Source organism: Leptonychotes weddellii, chromosome 15, assembly GCF_054177405.1.
Source record: "Leptonychotes weddellii isolate Sample4059 chromosome 15, ASM5417740v2, whole genome shotgun sequence".
Lineage (NCBI taxonomy): Eukaryota > Metazoa > Chordata > Mammalia > Carnivora > Phocidae > Leptonychotes > Leptonychotes weddellii.
In genome coordinates this window covers 22,838,623-22,858,014 of record NC_138383.1, presented here as the reverse complement: position 1 = coordinate 22,858,014, position 19,392 = coordinate 22,838,623, and the positions used below count along the sequence as shown (strand labels likewise).

Genomic DNA, 19,392 nt, shown 5'->3' with positions numbered 1-19,392 from the left:
GTGGACAGAGCGAGTCACTCCCCAGTGAGGACACCCTCCCTGACTTCCTCCCACAGACATGGGTTTACGGTTTCAAATGCATCTTGTCGCTCTGCCTAGGGTCCTCCTGTCTGTTGCCCCCTGGTTTAGAATGATTGGACGTAAGGCCTGACAGAATCATCAAAAGAAAGCCGAAGTCCTGCCTTCAGGGACTTTAAAACAAAACTTGGCGGGGTGCCTGGGTGGCTCAGATGGTTAAGCGTCTGCCTTCGGCTCAGGTCATGATCCCAGGGTCCTGGGATCGAGCCCCACATCGGGCTCCTGGCTCAGCGGGGAGCCTGCTTCTCCCTCTACCTCTGCCTCTCTCCCTGCTCATGCTCTCTCTCTCTCTCTGTATCTCTGTGTCTCAAATGAATAAATAGAATAAAAAAAAAAATAAGAAAACATTAAATGCTTTCTTTAAAAAAAAAACAACAACAAAACTTGGCTTTGTCCACTGCTACTCCCAGTGCTCTAATTTGTAAGGGGCCTTATCACTAAAACATCAAAGCAGCGGTTTTGATGACCCAAATCAAATGTTTTTAGGAAATGCCCACATGGTGGCCAAAAAACCCAAGCCACAATCATGCCAACATAACTCCAAATGCAGCCTATCGGTCAGAGTCCTCTCCTCAGCAGTGGGGTCAGCAGACACCCAGGAGTATCTGTCAGTTAAACCACACGGCGCGCACGCCAACAGGGCCGACCGGCTTGACCCCGAGTTCTGGTCCCACCCGGTGCCATACGTGGGGGTACGGCCTTAGGTTTTCATTTCCACTTCCTCTCTCCCTTCAACACAAAGTTGCCAACATTGGTGGTCAAGAGAGAACTGGTAGCAGCTGAAGGCCTGCTTTTATACACATGTTGGAATTTTGGGCGCCTGGCTGGCTCAGTTGGAGGAACATGTGACTCTTGATCTCGGGGTCATGAGTTCAAGCCCCACACTGGATGTAGGGATTGATTGATTGATTGATTGATTAAATAAATAAATAAATAAATAAATAGACTTTACATAAATAAATACTTTGGAATTATTTCTATTTTCCAGGACATTTGCTTTCTCCATCTGTCACCTCGGCTGGGTCTACTGCTCTCCAAGGGATTACACATCTCCAGATGTGTGCTTTTTACTGGTGGGTGTGTAATTATCATGTGTAAATTTATAAACCTTCAACATTGCTAAAGGTTTCCAAAATCGTGAAACTCTGCTCTGAGGTTTTTCTGAGGTTATCTTGAATGCAGTTCAAAGCTCTGATATAGCATACAGTGAGGGAGGAGTGTGCTCTAGTTAAGAGGACATCTTTAGAAAAATGATATATACATTTTAAACTTCAACTCACCCTAGAGAATATTTACCAAGTACCCTGAGGACCTGAAAACTGCAGCAGACCCTGACACACACCAGCATCACATAAGGGCCTGGGTTAATGGCACAGACAATGTGTTTGGTTACACACCAAAGAAGGAACAAATGGATGTGGATCATACAGGTTAGGGCTGTAAAGAAAGGTTCAGAAGAGCAGGTGCAGGGGTCAGAGGCTGAGTGAGGCCCTGAAGGACCGGAAGCCTTCGGACAGGCAGAGCAGCAAACAGAGGTGTTTCAGGTGAGGTCACAGAGCAAAGGTGGAGGCAGGGCAGAGCATGGCATATGTGGGCATGGTGACACAGGAGGCTTGTTGGGGAGGTGGGGGTGCTATTGGGGATGATAGAAAAATCAGGGCATGACAGCTTGGTAAAGTAAGGCTGAAGCATCTGTCTTCTTGCTGGCAGGAAGGAAGTTTGGTCCAGGAGAGTGCATTGGTAAAAGCAGCATTTCAGAGTGATTCATCCAATGAGGGTAAGCCAGGTGGACTGGGGGCTGGGCGGGGGAGGGTGGTGGTATGGAGAGGCTTGTTGGGAAGAGCAGGGAGGAAGGACTATTGTGGAGGGGGGGGGTCATTTGAGGACCTGTGGGAGAACTCAGCAGGGTCCGAGATATGTCTCACTACTCTAAACCTATGGAGGCTCAGCCATTTCCTGTTGTTTGGTCTGGAAACCCAAGTTGAGTGGGGCTTCTGGTAAGCCCCATAGCTGGCATTTCTCCCTTGATCCTGGCAGTTGTGAGGGGGTCAGAGACCAGCCCCCTTGCACGGGGCAGTGGGGTGATATTTCAGCTGGAGCTAGGCCAGGTAGCTGGAAGCAAGGTGCTCAGATGGGGTAGGGGTGGGGGAAGAGGGGGAAGCCTTGGAGGGAGAAGAAACCTGGCCTCGTGTTTTCTGTTTCTTGTGTTATCTAACGTTATCTTTTTTCAGTGTTGATCAAGGTCTTTGGGAAATTCTGACTTCAGGATTGCATGGGGGAACCAAGGGAGAGGCTGTCCCTACCAGGGCTGAGCTTTACTTATCAGGGAGGGGCATCTGGGACTGCTGGGAGTCTTCCCGGTTTCTTAACAAAATCAGGGAGAAACCTGGAAGTCAAAAAGGGCTCACGTCCCTAAACAGATTTAGAGTCACAATATTTGCTTGCCTTTTTGCTTGTAATTCAGAGACCCTGGAAAAACATAGCATGAGATTATATTTGTTGATTAGCTGTATTATATCGGGGGGGGGGAGAAAAGTATTGTGCTACTACATTACTGATATCCCCTGAGATATCAGTGGGAAGAAAAGGGGGGGGAAAGGCATCTTGCCTGCTAAACACTGTTTTTTTTTTCCCTCCTCACCCTAGTGCGTGTTCTCAACGCAAATGGCTATTTAACAAACTACATTTCCCTTTCTTAAAAATAAATATGTAGTGATAAATCTTTCCTTGAGTTGTTTACAGCAGAAAGTTCAAATTTGATAAGATCCAGAAACTAGGTGTGCAGGAGGCAATAGCTAGGAAAGCCCTTGACTGCCCTTGGGAAAAGGGCCCAGCTATTTTTCTCTCTCTCGACTGTTAAGAATTATATCATGAGGGGTGCTTGGGTGGATCCTGGCATCGAGCCCCATGTCCTCGGTGGGCTCCCTGCTCAGCAGGGAGTCTGCTTCTCCCTCTTCCTCAGCCCCTCCCCCCACCGGCTCATGCTCAGTCTCTCTCTCTCTCAAATAAAAATAAATCTTAAAAAAATTATATCATGAAACAGTCTCTCAACCCAGCCTAAAGAGGACTTTCATACTATGAAGAGGGATTAAAGCCAGCCATACTAACTAAGCAGGCCTCCCAGGGGCCCCAGCAGATCTGTCCCCCTCCTCACACTGAGCTTTCACCACTGCTCTGAGGCTGGCTTTGGGTCTCCCCAGGGCCTGCAAGAGCATGCCCAGACTTTCTGACCTAGCAAGTAAAGTCCTTGCTTGGTCTGGCCCCTGCCTACCTGTGCAGCCCTACCTGGCTCCCTCCCTCTCCTCCACACCCACCACCTCTGCCCTGGCCACCAATGTCCTAGTTCCATGCTTCAGCTCATGCCGCTCCCTGCTCCCTAGACCTGGAGAAGTAAACTGCCTTTTGGGGGGTGGGGGGGGGTGGACAGGGAGGGGAGGAAGAAGGCCAACCACAGATGTCACCTACTTCAGAAAACCTTCCCCCCAGATTCTAGCATCTAAGGCCTGGGTCAGGTGCTCTGAGCCCCCTTAACCACTTAGGGACCCCTGTATCACAGCATTGATATTTGTCTGGTTCCCCTTCTGGTAGTTCACTAGACTCTGTTTCTTGTGGGCTGGGGTGACACAGTGAATACTGACACCGTTGCTGCCCAGCACGGTGCCCACACACAGCAGGCCCTCAACAAATGGAAACAGCAAAAAATGGAGACAGGGGGTGAGCTGCAAAGGGGAACACGTCCACGGGGGTCAGTCTGCAGTCAGACACCCTGGGACTCTGCCACCTGCAACCAGAGGGTAGCGGAGGTGGCCAGGAAGTAGTCATGTCTGCAACGGGCTCCAGGTTAAACAAGTGGGACAGGTGTCATCCATCTGGAAAGGATATACGTGGTGGGGAACAGAACTGGCCAAGTTAGGCCTTACTCCTGGGGTTTTCCAGCGGGCCTCTTAGGTGGTCACCCTCACAGAATCCCCCCGAGGTGTTGGTTCCACCGCCTCAACATGTTTCTTGCATTCTTTCCTGAATTTCTTTTCCCAAGGGCTCCGGTCCTGACCCTTCTGAAACTCTTTCCCGACCCTTCTGCAACCCACCCAGTGGAGGGCGCTTGCCTTCAGAGTCCCACCCTACGCTATGGTTAGAGGTAGAAGTCTCCTATGCCTTCCTGCCCAAGGCCATCTCCCCAGCAGTTGATCCCTGAGGCCTCTGTCAGTCTTCCTATGTCCCCATCCCGAAGGCCCAGTGCACTGGACCCTCTCCCTTTCGGGGGTCGCTGCCTTGTACATCATCCCTGAGGTATGGGGTACGCCTTGTTCCGTACCCCATTCCCCCGTGATCTTTACCTCCATCCTGGTGTCACCCCCGTCCTCCAGGCCCCGTGTCGTGAGTCCCATCCAAGAACCCCAGCCCCTGTCGGCTTCTCCTGAGTTCCCAAGGAGCCAGCGCCAACCTTTAATGACTTCTGCGGCCTCCAAGAATTTGTTTGCAGGTATTCTGAGGCGGGACTCCTTCTTTAGAGACTTCATGGTGTCGCCCGGGCTGTGAGCGTGGCCCTGCGCCGCGGGGACCTGGGATAAAGAGGCTGTGCGGCACCCCGCAGACCCCGCGCGCGTGCCCTCCCGCCAGCGGCCGCCAACGCGTCCATAGCAACCACCGTCCCGCGCGGGGGCGCGCACCCACCGATTAACTTGGGCGGAGACTGCTTGGCAGCCATCTTTTTCATCCGGCCACGCCCACGCGCCCGCCGCGAGCCGCTCCTCCGGCGCGCGGATCCCGAGCACAGCGCTCGGCCGGGGGCGTGACGTCACAGGGGGCGCCGGCGAGCGCCGTGACGTCAGCGGCCAGCGGGGGCGGGGCGAGGCCCCCCAGCTCGGGAGAGATGGGCGGGAGGACCGGGTCCGGGCGGCCCCGGCTCTGGCCTTCGGTCTGCGCCTTCAGACAGCCGCGGCCCGATCGTTCCTTTCACGCCATGCCGAAACCCCCTGCGTGGCTTCCCGTGGGTTTCAGTGACCTGGTGGCCCCTGCCTGTCCCCTCCGGCCACCTGTGTCCTCCCCCACCGCCCGCGCTCGCCACAGGCCTTCCGTCACTTCCCAAATACATCAGGCTTTTACCCGACTTGGGCCCTTCTCATAATGCTGGTTTCAGCCCTTGGAGATGCTGCCCTTGACCCCTGAATTTATTTTTTATTTTTTATTTTTTTTTTTAAGATTTTATTTATTTATTTGACAGAGAGAGACACAGCGAGAGAGGGAACACAAGCAGGGGGAGGGGGAGAGGGAGAAGCAGGCTTCCCGCGGAGCAGGGAGCCCGATGCGGGGCTCGATCCCAGGACCCTGAGATCATGACCTGAGCCGAAGGCAGATGCTTAACGACTGAGCCACCCAGGCGCCCCTTGACCCCTGAATTTAAAGTAGCTCCTCTGTGGTCTCAACTTTATAATTGCACCCAGTTTATTTTTTTCCTAGAGCCCTAATGCATTCTCGAGTTACCCTGTTTGTTGAGGGGGCTGCCCGTTGTCGAGTTCGTTGTGAGAATGTAAACTCCATAGGAACATGGCAGACCTGTCACTTGTCCCCACCCTAACCCAAGTTTAGCACATAGTAGTCACTCAAACTGTGTGGAGTAATAAAGGGGGTTTAGAGCCAGACTTCCTACTTCCTAGCTGTGTGTTCTTGGACCAGCCCCTTGACCTCTCTGAGCCACTCTTTTCTCACTTATAAAATGGTCATAATGCCTCTCACACAGGCCACTGTAAGGATTAACTGAGAGTATGCATTTAAACTACTCCCTACAGGGCCCTCCGGAAGCTGTAGAATCTTCCCAGTCAGTTCTCAAAATGATGCTAGGGTTGGGGAGATGCACTCTATACCCATTTTACAGATGAAAAAACAGGTCTACAGAAGAAGGGGATATAAAATCACCTGACTTAGCAAGAAGTACAATTTGAACCTGGTTCTCCCAAATCCAAGGCCAGGACTCTTTTCGCCCTGTCCTCTGGGCCAGGTCCGAGCTTTGCTGCAGTCTACCCTAGACAGGGGAGGAAGTAGGGAGGATGCTTGGTTAGTCTCCGGGCTCCCTGTGTTTTCCTCATTACTGGGCCTCTCCTAGGGGGCACAGTCTCTTCATGCCCCCTACATGGTCACTCCTCTTATGACTGAGACATCCTCCGTGGGCAGCCTCTCTTTTGCTCTCAGAGGCCCAAGCACCGGCTTCCTTCCACCACCACCCCAGCCCTCCCAGGGAGTCATCAGTTCAGTTCACTCCATGAACATTTATGGAGCACCTATGATACACCAAGCTGATCACTGCGTCATCTGGGCTGGCCAGGAAGCAGACACTGAGATGGGGGTAGGAGTGCAAGATGTTTATTGCCTGGAGGAGTGGGGGTGTGGTAGGGCCTATGAAAGATGAAGGGCGGGGGAGCAGGAGAGAGCCTGGGCTGGGAGAGCCTCAGACTGTTTTGCATATCCAACAAAGTGGTGGACCTCTGGGGCAAAGAATGTTCCTCAGAGGCTGTCTGCTAACTGCACTCCTTGCAGGTGAACAGTGAGTTCTTTCTTGAAGAAAGAAACCTGGAGCTCTGTGACATATGGAGGAAAATAAAAAACAGTTCTCTGGGTGCTCAGAGTCCACTCTAGAGCTAAAGACAAATGCTCATGAAACTCATTCCAAGAGCCCAGCTTCTGGAAGACCTTTTAAGTTCGGGAGCTTGCACAGCTTGTGGGTAGCCTGGCGAGGAGGAGGATAGAGGCCTGGGGGCGATTCAGGGAGGGTTCCGCAGAGGCTAAAGGACGACGGAAGAAGGGGGTGGGAGAGGTGCTTGGTTAGGCGGGTACACAACTTGGCTGGGGCTCTGCTGCTGTCGCCTGAGTGGCCTTGGACAGGTCCCGTCCCCTCTCTGTGCTTCAGTTTCACCATCTGCTTCATGAAGGTGTCAGACCAGATCAGAGCTGCTTAACCTTTGGAAAATCTAAGCAAAACTAGAAGTTTCTCCCCTAATGTGTGCATTTGGATTTTTAAAAAATTATTATGGTAAAATACATGTAACCTTGACTATTTTAATAAAAGCAATTCAGAGGCATTTAGTGCACCCACAAGGTTGTGCAACCATCACCAATATCTGGTTCTAGAACTTTTTCAGCATCCCAAAAAGAAACCTTGTACCCACCAAGCAATTACTCCCCATTCCCCTCTCTCCTGAGCCCCAGGCAACCTCTGATCTCCTTCCTGACTTTATTGTTTTGCCTATTCACACACTATTGGGCCTCTTGTGTTGGCCTGCTTTCACTCAGCATAATGTTTTCTGGGCTCATCCATGTCGTAGCACGCGTCAGTGCTCCAGTCCTTTCTACCGCCGAATAATATTCCCCAGTGTGCTCTACCACATTCTGTTTATCCACCATCTGTGCATTTGATTTTGCGCATGATTTTGCATTCAATTCCAGGGACTCCCTGGACTTCACTCATGTGTCTCTGGGGTGGGCTGAGGTCAGTTCGCCTTAGACACAGAGCTGAGTCATCTCAAAGTGGATTTCCAACTCTAATGTATGTGCTCAGGGGATAGTGATTAATCACAACCTGGGAACAGCAGCATGCGTATCAGGGGAGCCTTCCTGGAGGAGGTTTCATTTGAGGTGGGCTGCTGAAGGTAAGAAGGCAACAGGCAGGTCAGGCGGCAGGCTCTCCTTGCGGGGACACGGCAGGAGCTGAGGACCCAATAGGAGAAAGCTCTGGGGGTGGAGGGCGGGGCAGGGACCAGCATCATTTAGTTGGAGCATCCCCCCCGCCCCCCCGCCCCCAGCCCCCAGCAACCTTCTGGAGCCCAGGGAGGAGGCGGTGGCTGGGTTGACAGAGGGCACAAGTTCAATTACTGCCTTATGTCTCAGTTTATTTCCACCCAGCCAGGTGCCGGGCATGTCATCAGCCACTCTTTGCAGAGGCTAAACAGCCTCCCGAAATAGAAACGGTTTCCTCCACAGGCTGCACCGTCCCCTCCCAGGGACAGCCACCCTCCCAAGGCCCAAGGGGGCGGGGGGCAGCCTGTTCTCCAGCCCCTCACATCTTACTACCCACCCTCACCTCCGGCTCTCTCCCCCCAGGTCAGGCCACTGCCTCAGCCTCTCCTCCACAGACACACCTGGCTCACTCCCCTCTCGGCCAGCCGCCGCCCTCTGAAACAACAAATCACACTACTAGCCTCACCAAACGTGGCTCAGCTAGCGCTCAGCTGCCATCTTAGCTCCTTCGGGGCCCTGAAGTCAGGTCACAGCCTGACTCTGTCCCCAGGAGGGACTGACTGCAGCCTCAGGGATGATGCACAGACTCCGGACACCACCCCCAGGCTCAAAGTGCCCTTAGTCTCCCTGGAGAAGGACACAAGGGGAGACTTTTAGGAGGCTGCACAGAGTAGGGGTGAGGAGCAAGGAGCTCTGGGGTAAACCTCGGATTTGCATCTCAAAGTGGCCCTTCCTAAACCATCTCTCTCCTCTTTGGAGTGGGGACAGCCCTGGCCCCCGAGTTGCTGTCTCCCTCTGTCGTCTCATCCTGTTTCGCTATCCTCAGAATCCTTACCCCATCCTTCTGTACAGTCTGTTGGTCTGCCCCCACCGAGGCGGGAGGGCCAGGGGAGCCGGCACTTTGCCAGTCAGACTCGCAGCTGTATCCCCGTTCCTGGATGGTGTCTGGCACATGTAAGCCCTCGACAGTGGGTGGGGCTGGAGGGAAGCCTGGAGAAGCATCAGTAGGTTCCCGGTAGCTGCCTTCCAACATCTGTGGGGCAGCGAGAGAGCCTGGCCCCCTGTCCAGCAGCACTCAAAGGCAAAGCCATAAACCACAGTGACATTCCCGGGAAGTTTGCTGTAAGACTTTTCTAAGAACCAGAGCTTGCCTCTGGTGTGGAAATCGCTGGGACCATCTGCCTGGACTGCTGTCAAGGACATGCCCGAGGTGAACGGACATCGAGGTCTGGGGCTCCGTGCTGAGGTTGGAGGTTCTCTGCCTGCTCCTTCCCTCTCTCGCTCCCTCCCTCCTTGTCCTGGTCTGGAGAAGGCCACCTGCTGAGGGGAGAATCAGGGCTGAGGGAGCTGGCTCACCTTGAGGGCTTCCTCTACTAGATTGTGGGTTACCTGAGGAGTTGCCCCGGACCACCAGTGAGAACACTGTTCTAGTGGCGCATGGCCTGGACCTGGGAGAGAAGATGCTGATGAAAGGTTCTGGGCCCGAGTCTCTCTCTGGCTGTGTGACTCAGGCACTGGGCCTCCCCTCCTCGGCTTCCCTTTCAGAATGGGCTCCATGCTGCCCTCCTTCATCCACTTCCCAGGATCAGTGCAGGGAGAAGAACAAAAGTACGCTGTCTGTAAGTCCTCTGAAAACTGCAGAGGAAAGGGACTGTAGTCAAGGCCCAGAGCACGCCAATCCACTCATTTCTCTCTTAGACTGTGCAGTAGGCAGAACGATGGCTCCCCAAAGATTTCCACATCCTCATCACCAGAAGCTGTGAATTTGTCACCTTAACACAGCAAAAAAGGACTTCGCAGATGTGATTTGCAGAAGGGGAGAGAAGGGGAGATTCCCCTGGATTATCCCATGGGCCCAGTGTAATCACCAGGTCCTTATAAGAGAGAGGCCGGGGGGTGAGAGTCAGAGAAGATGATGGCAGGAGGCAGGGTCGGAACGATGTGGCCACGAGCCAAGAGACGCCACAGCCTTTAGTCGCTGGAAAAGCCAAGGAGCAGCTTCTTTCCTAGAGCCCCAGGAGGAACACAGCTCTGTGGACACCTGGATTTTAGCCATTTCCGACTTGTGACCTCCGGGACCGTAAGATATGAAATTTGTGTTGTTTGAGTCACCAAGTTTGTGGCAATGTGTTATGGTGCAGTAGGAGATTCATATAGACACTGCCTCAAATTTGATTCTCTAATACTCTTTTTCAATATTCTTCTTCTGTTCGGGCACCTGGGTGGCTCAGTTGGTTAAGCAGCTGCCTTCGGCTTGGGTCATGATCCCGGGGTCCTGGGATCGAGCCCCGTGAGAGGCTCCTTGCTCAGCGGGGAGCTTGCTTCTCCCTCTCCCTCTGCCTACTTCTGCTCTCTCTCTGTCAAATAAATAAATAAAATCTTAAAAAAATATATTCTTCTGTCAATGAAAACTTCTGTCATTCCTAAGTTAGTTCATGACTCCCATGTTATCACTAAGTGGATCATGGCTTATTGATCTTGAGTTCCATTTTAGCAGAGCATCCAAATTCCACACAACCAAATTCAAATCCCAGCTCAGTAATTTTCTGGCTGGGTGACCTTGAGCTAGGTCACTTAACCTCTCAGAGCCGTTCTGTTCTGTGGCAAGAACAGGGAGTTGTAAGAATTAAATAGGATTCTATTAAAAAACTCTTTCCTTTCACAGGTAATAAGGGTCAAGTTCAAGGTTGCTAGAGAAAATACAGAATGCCCAGTTAAACTAGAATTTCAGATAAAACAAATATATACAGGGCACCTGGGTGACTCAGTCGGTTAAGCGTCTGCCTTTGGCTGAGGTCATGATCCCAGGGTCCTGGGATTGAGTCCTGCATCAGGCTCCCTGCTCAGCGAGGAGTCTGCTTCTCCCTCTGCCCTTCACCCCACTTGTGCTCTCTCTCTCTCTCAAATAAATAAAGTCTTTTTAAAAAAACCAAATACATACACATATTTTTTAGTATAAGTATGCCCCATGCAATACTTGGAACATACACTAAAAATGTATTGTTTTATCTGAAATTCAAATGTAACTCAGTGTCTGTATTTTTATTTGCTTTAAATCTGGCAACCTTAGTCTTGTCCCAGGTCACATAGCTTGTAAGCGATAGAGTGAAGGGCCTGGCCTTGAGCAGACTGGCTAAGCCACAAAGCAGCCCTGGACCTACAACTCAATGGAGCCTTCAAAAACAAATGCAGCCTGAGCCTTGGAAGCCCATCTCATATCTTAAAAATATCTGAAATGGTCATGAAAATCAAATTTTATTTTTTTAAAGTAATCTCCATGCCCAAGCGTGGGACTTGAACTGATGACCCCAAGACCAAGAGTCACATGCTGTACTGACTGAGCCAGCCAAGCACACCATGAAAATCAAATTTTAAAACACCCCGCAAATAAATGTTTCTATTATATGTATACATAAACGTGTGTTTAAAGTATGTAAAATCGAAACTGAGTACAAAAATAAGTGGAAGAAGAAACTGTATGCCAAGAAATGCTTTTTATTTTTTTTTTAAGATTTTATTCATTTAAGAGAGAGAGAGCACATGAGCAGGGGGAGGGGCTGAGGGGGAGGGGGACAAGCTGACCTCCCGCTGAGCGGGGAGCCCGATACACAGAGCTCAATCCCAGGACCCTGAGATCATGACCTGAGCCAAAATCAAGAGTCAGATGTTTAACCGACTGAGCCACCAGGTGTCCCAAGAAATGATTTAACATATATTAAGTATGTGAATTCAATCTCTAAAGGTCACATGCCTTTTAGGAATTTTTTTTTATCAGCTCGATCTGGACCACCCTACAAGTCCCATGGAGTTTAAGCTAAATGGCAACTAAACTCCCTGAGGGCTCACAGGGCCTGGGTAGCCTTCTAAGTACTTCAGCTGTACTGACTTTTTTTAAAAAATTGAGATAAAATTCACATGACACTTCACATAACATAGAGTTCACCATTAAGGGGCGTCCGGCTGGCTCAGTCAGTGGGGCATGTGACTCTTGATCTCAGCGTTGTGAGTTCGGGCCCCACATTGGGCATAGAGATCCCTCGAAGGAATGTAAAATCTTTTTTTTTTTTTTAAGATATTATTTATTTACTTGAGAGAGAGAGAGAGAGCAAGCGAAAGAGCACAAGGGGGAAGGGGCAGAGGGAGAGGAAGAAGCAGACTCCCCTGCTGAGCAGGGAGCCTGCTGCGGGGCTCGATCCCAGGACTCCAGGATCATGACCTGAGCCAAAGGCAGACGCTTAACCGACCAAGCCACCCAGGTGCCCCAAAATCTCTCTCTCTTTTTTATTTATTTATTTATTTATTTATTTATTTATTTATTTATTTGAGAGAGAGAGAGAGCGGGGGAGGAGGGGCAGAGGGAGAGGGAGAGAGAGAATCTCAAGCAGACGCCCCAATGAGCTCGGGGCCCAACTGGAGGCTTAATCTCACGACCCTGAAATCATGACCTGAGCTGAAACCAAGAGTTGGATGCTTAGCCGGCTGAGCCACCCAGGCCCCCCACAGAAAAATAAAATCTTAAAAAAAAAAAAAAAGAGTTCACAATTTAAAGTGTACAATTCAGTGGTTTTTACTATATTCATAAGGTTATGCAACCATCACCACTATCTAGTTCCAGAATACTTCTGTCACCCTGGAAAGAAACCATGTATCCATTAGCAGCCACTCTTTGACCACCCCCCCCCCCACCCTCCATCCCTGGCAAACATCTACTTTCCATCTCTATGGATGTGCCTATTCTGGACATTTCATATATATGAAATCATACAGTATGTGGCCTTTTGTGTCTGGTTTCCTTCACTTAGCATGATATTATCAAGGTTCATCCATGTAGTACGTATCCACATGTCATCTCTTTTTATTGGCAAATAATATTCACTGTATGGACGTACCACATTTTATTTACCCATTCATTAGTTGATGGGCATTTGGGTTGCTTCCACTTTGTGGCTATTGTGAATAATGCTGCTGCAAACATTTGTGTACGAGCTTGTGTGAACTTGTTTTCAGCTCTCTTAGATACATGCCCAGGAGTGGAATTGCTGGGTCCTGTGGTAGCTCTATATTTAACTTTTTGAGGAAACAAACCTTTTTGTTCTCGATGAGATACACCATTTTACATTCCCACCAACTGGGTATGAGGGTTCCAGTTTCTCCACAAACTCACCAACACTTGTTATTTCCTTTTCCAAAAATAATTATGACTATCCTTGTGGATGTGAGGCGGCATCTCACAGTGGTTTTGATTGGCATTTCCTTTAACGGCTATGATGATGTCAAGCAGCTTTTCATGTACTTATTGGCCATTTGTATATCTTCTTTGGAGAAAAGGCTATTTTCATCCTTTGCCTGCTTTTTAATTGGGTTGTCTTTTTTGTTGTTGAATTATAGGAATTATATACGCTGGATGTCAAATCCTGGTCAGATGTATGATTTGCAAATACTTTCTTCCCTTCTGTGGGTTTTCCTTTCACTTTCTTGACGGCGTCCTTCGACACACAAAAAATTTTAATTTGATGAAATCCAACTTATATGTTTTTCTCTGGTTGTTTTAGTTATGTATGCTAACTTCTTGAATGTTTACAATAATCAAATGAGGTGGAGAATCTTATTAGCGTCCCCATTTTACAGATGAAGAAACTGAGGCACAGAAAGGTAAAGTCCCTTGCTTGAGATTAAGCTTCGAACAGGCGACAGAGCTGGGATCTGAAGCTTTCACACACCAGGGCCCAAGAAGGGAACCATTCACGCTGTGCTCAAGCTGGGGGTGCATGAGTAGGACCGTTAAATTGTCCCTGGACCTTCAGACTTTGTTCAAGATTAGGGTTGCCTGCTCGACAGTTTACATCGCTCGTTTGTATTGTTCATGAATTACCCTGAAGGGTGAGTCGGGGAGGGGGGGCACCTGGAGGAAGGGCATTTGCTTCCTCAGTGATCTAAAGCAGCCTCCAGGAGCCGAGACCTTGCCCACCTTATTCCCCATCGGTGCTTCCAAGAGCCTCAGAAAGGCATTTGGCCTCTTACTGGGGTCTTGATCACAATAAGAAAGGTCATCAAAGAAAGTGAGGCCTGTGTAAGTTGGTCAAGTTCAATAGAAGCCCCAGGCTGAGTCAGGAACAGTAGGCATGGAGGTAAGGAGGCCCAAAGTCTAGGGAAGAATGAGGGTCAATGGGCACCACGAGAGACCTACTAATCAGGAGGTGGGAGCAAAGGCAAGGCACACTCTGGGAGTGCGCCCCAGGTGTCAGGGGTCTGGGAGGCAGGAGCGTATCCCTGCCTACATAGCTCAGCCACCTGAAGAATGGGGCCATTCCTGTCTCACCTGCTGGGGAAGAGCAAGGAACACTGGTATAAAAAGTATGGGTGATGCTGCCTGGAGGCTGTCACTCTGCCTGTGGCACACGCCCTCCCAGCCACCGGGGAGGTGGCAAGTTCTACAGTGGGATGGGAGGAAAATGTTTCCAAGGCTACCTACTGGCAAGGCCTTGTCAGGCACCAGGAATTCCTGTTTAGGACCTGTCTTCCTTAGAGCTAGCATGCCCCGGGCACTGTAAATCACAATGAAAACGCTAATAGTAATAACTACTGCATTTGTCAAATGTGCATTTTTGCCAGGAATTATACTAGGGCTCTTCCTATCCATCCATCCATCCATCCATCCATCCATCCATCCACCCAACCATCCATCATTGACAACCTTATAATAACCTTGAAAAAGGCACAGTCCTGCCTTCAGACGTGAGGAAATGGAAACTCACAGAGTGGCTTAATTCAGGTCACCCAGCTAGTAAGTGACACTGGCTTCCTCCCAGGGGCATTGCTATGAGAGCCACTCAGGCCACATCCCAGGAGCCTGACTACCATCTTACCATCCCCTGCCCCAAAGTAGGGAGAAGGGGCTGCTGATCAGGCTGGATGTGAAATGGGAGCTGTTGATGCAAGAGGAAGAGGCAAGACCTGCTGGCTGCAGCAGTGACTGTAGCCAAGGGCGGCTGCAGCCCCCAACCCAACTCCCTACTCAGACCGCGGTGCAGGAAGCGATCTCGGACATGGGCTGGCCCAGTGGTCCTGAAGTATGTCTGCGCATCAGATTCACCCGGGGAGCATTTAAAAATACAGAGCCCTGGGGGCGCCTGGGTGGCTCAGTCGTTAAGTGTCTGCCTTCGGCTCAGATCATGATCCCAGGGTCCTGGGATCAAGCCCCATGTCAGGCTCCCTGCTCAGCGCAGTGTCTGCTTCTGCTTACCCCTCTGCCCTTCCCCCTGCTCCTGTTCTCTCTCTCTAATAGGTAAAATGCTTAAAAAAAAAAAAATGTGGTGAAACCCAAGTTTTAAATAAATAAATAAATAATACAGATTCCTGGATACAGAGATTTGGATTCTGTAAATCTCAGAGGGGCCCAGGAAGGTGCATTTTACCACCCATCTGGTGGTTCTGACGCAGAGCCAGCTTTGATAAGCCGGGGATGGTCTAACCCCTTCACTACATCCCGTCACGAAACACTAGATCTCAGATGAAGGAACTGACCTGCCTCTAGTCATGCAGGCAGGAAGCAGCAGAGTGGAGATTCGGACCCAGGTGGGCCTAGCCACCAACATTAGACTGTGTCTCCTGGCGGGAGCAGACAACTTGGAAATTGACCCCCTCTCTGGTGCCTGGAACTGACAGAAAAGTCGCAGGGAAAAAGATGGACTCAATATGTAAATATCTGACAGGTCTAGAAAACTTGTTTCCAAAAATAAGGAGAGAGAGGATGGGTATACTGGATAAAAGGATGGTATACTGGAAGCAATTCTGACAGCAAATAAGACAAAAAGTCGACATAGTTATAATATCTATTCTGTTCTAGTTTATTCTATCTAGACAGTTCATTCAACTCGATCAGGAAATATGCATACAACACAATAATTAGTAAATAAATTTTAGAAATTTTATTATTAATTAATAAATTAATTAATAGAAAATGTTTAATCTGGTTGGGAAACTTTAATATGTGAACTAAAACAAGGTACCATTTACACAATATTTTAAAACTATATTTATATATATGTATATATACATATATACATATACATATATATACATATATACACACACACATATATATAAAAATTTGTAGAAAAGGTACAGGGAAGGATACACATGGTGGTAGAGCTGTCTGACTGCCTCTTAATATCTATCCGGCACCCCCCCCTCAGTTTTCTAAATTAACCAAGCCCTTCTATTATGGGGGATGGTGGGAAGCAGCAACATGCTCAGTTTAAAAATCACACTTCCCAGCCTTTGTGCATAAGGGTGGCCAATTAGAAGCAAGCCGAGGTCATGGGGCAGGGGGACTTTGGAGGAAGCTCTTTAGAGGGGGCTGATTCAGCTGGAGGAAACACCATTGCTCCTTCACCCTCCCCGCTTTCTATTGCCTGGAATGCAGACATGATGGCTGGAACTCCAGGGACCTTATTAGACCATGTGGAGCCTTTAAGGGATGGAAGTTAGGAACTGAGTAGAGCACAAAGTTAGAAGCTTGGGTTCTTCATGACCAGAGATCACAAGCCCACCGTACCAGCCCTGAAATGCTCTGTCCAGATCTCTTCTATACGGAAGAAAAAGAAATATATTCATTTCCTTAAGCTTATGTTACTTTGGTTTTCTGTCATCTGCACTTGAACCTAAACTTAATTGATGTCAAACCTTTGTGGAGTGTAAAGGGGGACTTTCACACTTTACTTTCTATGCTATGGTACTGCTCGTAGGATTATTACTTTTTACAGTAAGAATGTATTCATGTGTTATTTATATACACATCTGTTTCGGAGCCCCCGAGAATGCAAACTGAGTGCTAGCCCCACCACTTCCTACCTAGGTGACCCTGGGCGGTCAATTAACTCCCTGAGCCTGTTCCCTCATCTATAAAATGGGCATGATAATAATAGAACTTATCTCACTGGGTTGGTGTGGAGCTTAAATGAGCTAATGCAGATAACACTCTTGGCACTGCACCCGGCTCCCAGCTATGACTACTACAGAATGCTATATAGCCCTTGGGCACTGTGGCTGGCAGAACCAGTGAAAAAACCCAGGACATGTTGTTGAGTAAAAAAACAGCTTGCTAAATTGGCACATGAATATGATCCCTTTGGTGAGAAATTATTTTTATTTCTACATCTATATGCATACGTATGCATCAAGGGACGTCTGGAGGGACGGTTGTCCAAATGTTAGTAGTGGTAACTTCTGGGTAGTAGAATTTTTGCTTTCCTCTCTACGGTTGAAAAAGAGCATTATTTTTTGAGCAGGAAAAGAAAAGAAGAAAAATCTTCTGGAAAACTGTAACATTTTATACCAAGTATTATTTGAGCACTCCCACCATCCTTTAACCTAAACTCTCTCATTCTTGGGGATTGACCTGAGGAAATAATTGCAATGAAGGAAGAAGCTAAATGCACAAAAGCATGTGCCGCAGCATGATTTATAGTAGAGGAAAACGGGTAACCACTTAAGTGACTTACATCAGGGTAATAATTACTAAATTATTCACCCACTGGAACATTGTGCAACAAAATGAGACAGAGGACAACCATGTAACAACATGGAACAATGCTTCTGACCCAACTAGTGGCCAAAGGCGCAGATGCAAAATGAGATCTGTGCTGGAGCCCAGCTGGGCAAAAATCTTGCATGCATTTGGATGAGGACTGCAAGGGCACACAGGCCAATAAAAACCACCGAATTTGTTGGGACCACTGATTGGTGGGGAGTTGTGTTTTTTTTTTCTTTTTCATTTAGAATTCTAATGTTTCCATAATGTTGTTTGTGTAATAATTTTTTTTTAAAGTGGCTTTAAAAATCCCCTTAGGAAAAGACGGGGAAGCAGGGAGAGGAAGATAGGAGGGAGGAGCTCCGCATAAGAGAAATCCAGAGGGGATCTAGAATACAGGGCAACAGTTCCTGCTTGGCCTTCTACCTGGGTGGTCCCAGAGGTTGTGCCCACTTGGCTCCCTGACTTGAGAGGGATCAGGTGGATGGAAGAGTTGCCAAAGTTAGGAAGGCAGTCCATTAGTTGATCATAAAGGATTGAGTGCTCTTTGGATTGGGATCATCTGGCTAAGTTGATCATGCTTGCTATTGACGAGATTACAGAGAAATGAGCACTAGTGAGCTGGCCAGAGGGGGATCCAGGCAGGCTTCCTGGCGGGTAGTTTGGCACTGTGTATCCAAAGGATGTGCATATCCTCAGAGTCAGCAATCCCACTTCTTAGGACTTATCCTAAACCTAAGGAAATGGTCAAGCCAGGGTGTAAAAATATTTACCTAAGACGTTCCTCATGGAGCATATAAAAATAACATTTAAACCTCCAGTTTCACCAAAAAGGAACTAGAAACCAAATTTTGGCATAACCATGCAGTGGTATCCTATGGAGCTACACAGAGTACAGACACAAATCTGACGTGGAAAGACACTCACCACATATTAGGTACGAGAAGGCTCCACAGCAAGAGCTAGATGATCCCATTTTTGTAAGACTGTGTGTAAATATGCTCATTTGCATGTAAGAATTTCTACAGTTACATACCGGAATCCTGGCGGTGATTCATCTTTGAATGGTGGGATTATAGACTGTATCAGCCAGGGAGGTCTCAATTACGCTGCAGTGACACCCTGAAAACCTACCAGTTTCCAACAAATGGTAATTTCTCACTCCTGCTTGTCTGTTGTGGTCAGCCGCTCCTCTGCCCCCATCTTCACTCCGGGCCCCAGACTGACTGACTGTCTCTACCTGAACATGTCAGGCCTCTGTGGCTGAGGGAGGAGACAGTGGCCCACCCGTGGGCTCTTACAGATGGTGCCAGGCCACTGTCATGGCCCTGCCCAGGTCCAACAGGGCAGGCATATCCTCTCCCGAGGGTGCTCAGGGAGGGGCATTCGAGGAGGGCTAGTAGACATTTTGAACAATTAATACAATCTACCAGGCAGGTTATTTCCCCCTTGTCTTAGTCCGTTTGGGCTGCTGTAACAAAAACACCATAGACCGGGTGGCTTAAACAATAACCATTTATTTCTCAGTTCTGGAGACGGGGAAGTCCAAGATCAAGGTGCCGGCAGATCTGGGGTCTGCTGAGGGTCCACTTCCTGGTTTGCAGACGTCCATCTTCTCTCCATGTCCTCATGTGGTGGAAGGGACCAGGGGTCCTCTGGGGCCTCTTTTAGAAAGGCACTAAGGCTCCACCCCCATGACCTAGTCACCGCCCAAAGGTCCCACCTCCTAATATCATCACCTTGGGGATTCGGTTTCCAGGTATGAATTCTTGGGCATGGGGGCCACAAACACTGATTCTACAGCAATCCTATTATTTCAAGTCCTTTTCTTTGCAGCATGTAGTCCTGTCCCAGGAAGTGGATGGTTTAACCGCTGGAGCCTCTTCGGGAGGGAAAACAGAGATACCAAGTCCAGCTACCTGGCACTGGGCAGATACAGCAGCTTCAAGCCTGAGGGTGAGAGGCCAGAAGGCGGTCAGAAATCTGCCTAATTTAAGAGACAGGTTAACCGACCTGTTATAAAATGACGATGTAACAGAAAGTTCTGGATG

General features: G+C 49.1%; 2 protein-coding genes across 11 annotated transcripts in view; both read right to left on the bottom strand.

The window, feature by feature from the left end:
* The window catches only part of MYCBPAP (MYCBP associated protein), a 19,376-nt gene extending 14,523 nt beyond the window's left edge, over positions 1-4,853 (bottom strand). For 6 of the 8 annotated variants that reach the window (XM_081805206.1, XM_081805208.1, XM_031036016.2 and 3 more), the window contains exon 1: positions 4,523-4,714. In XM_081805206.1, coding sequence (XP_081661332.1) covers positions 4,523-4,598 — 76 coding nt within the window. In that variant the 5' untranslated portion in view covers positions 4,599-4,714. The other 2 variants (XM_081805207.1, XM_081805211.1) reach the window with 2 other exon arrangements.
* Positions 4,854-18,838: 13,985 nt separating this feature from the next.
* RSAD1 (radical S-adenosyl methionine domain containing 1) overlaps positions 18,839-19,392 on the bottom strand; it is a 10,447-nt gene continuing 9,893 nt past the window's right edge. For all 3 annotated transcript variants that reach the window (XR_014140518.1, XM_081805199.1, XM_006740711.3), the window contains one exon: positions 18,839-19,291. Coding sequence is in view for 1 of the 3 variants with exons in the window: in XM_081805199.1 (XP_081661325.1) it covers positions 19,286-19,291 (6 nt within the window). In the remaining 2 variants the exon portion in view is untranslated. The remainder of the gene's footprint in view (positions 19,292-19,392) is intronic.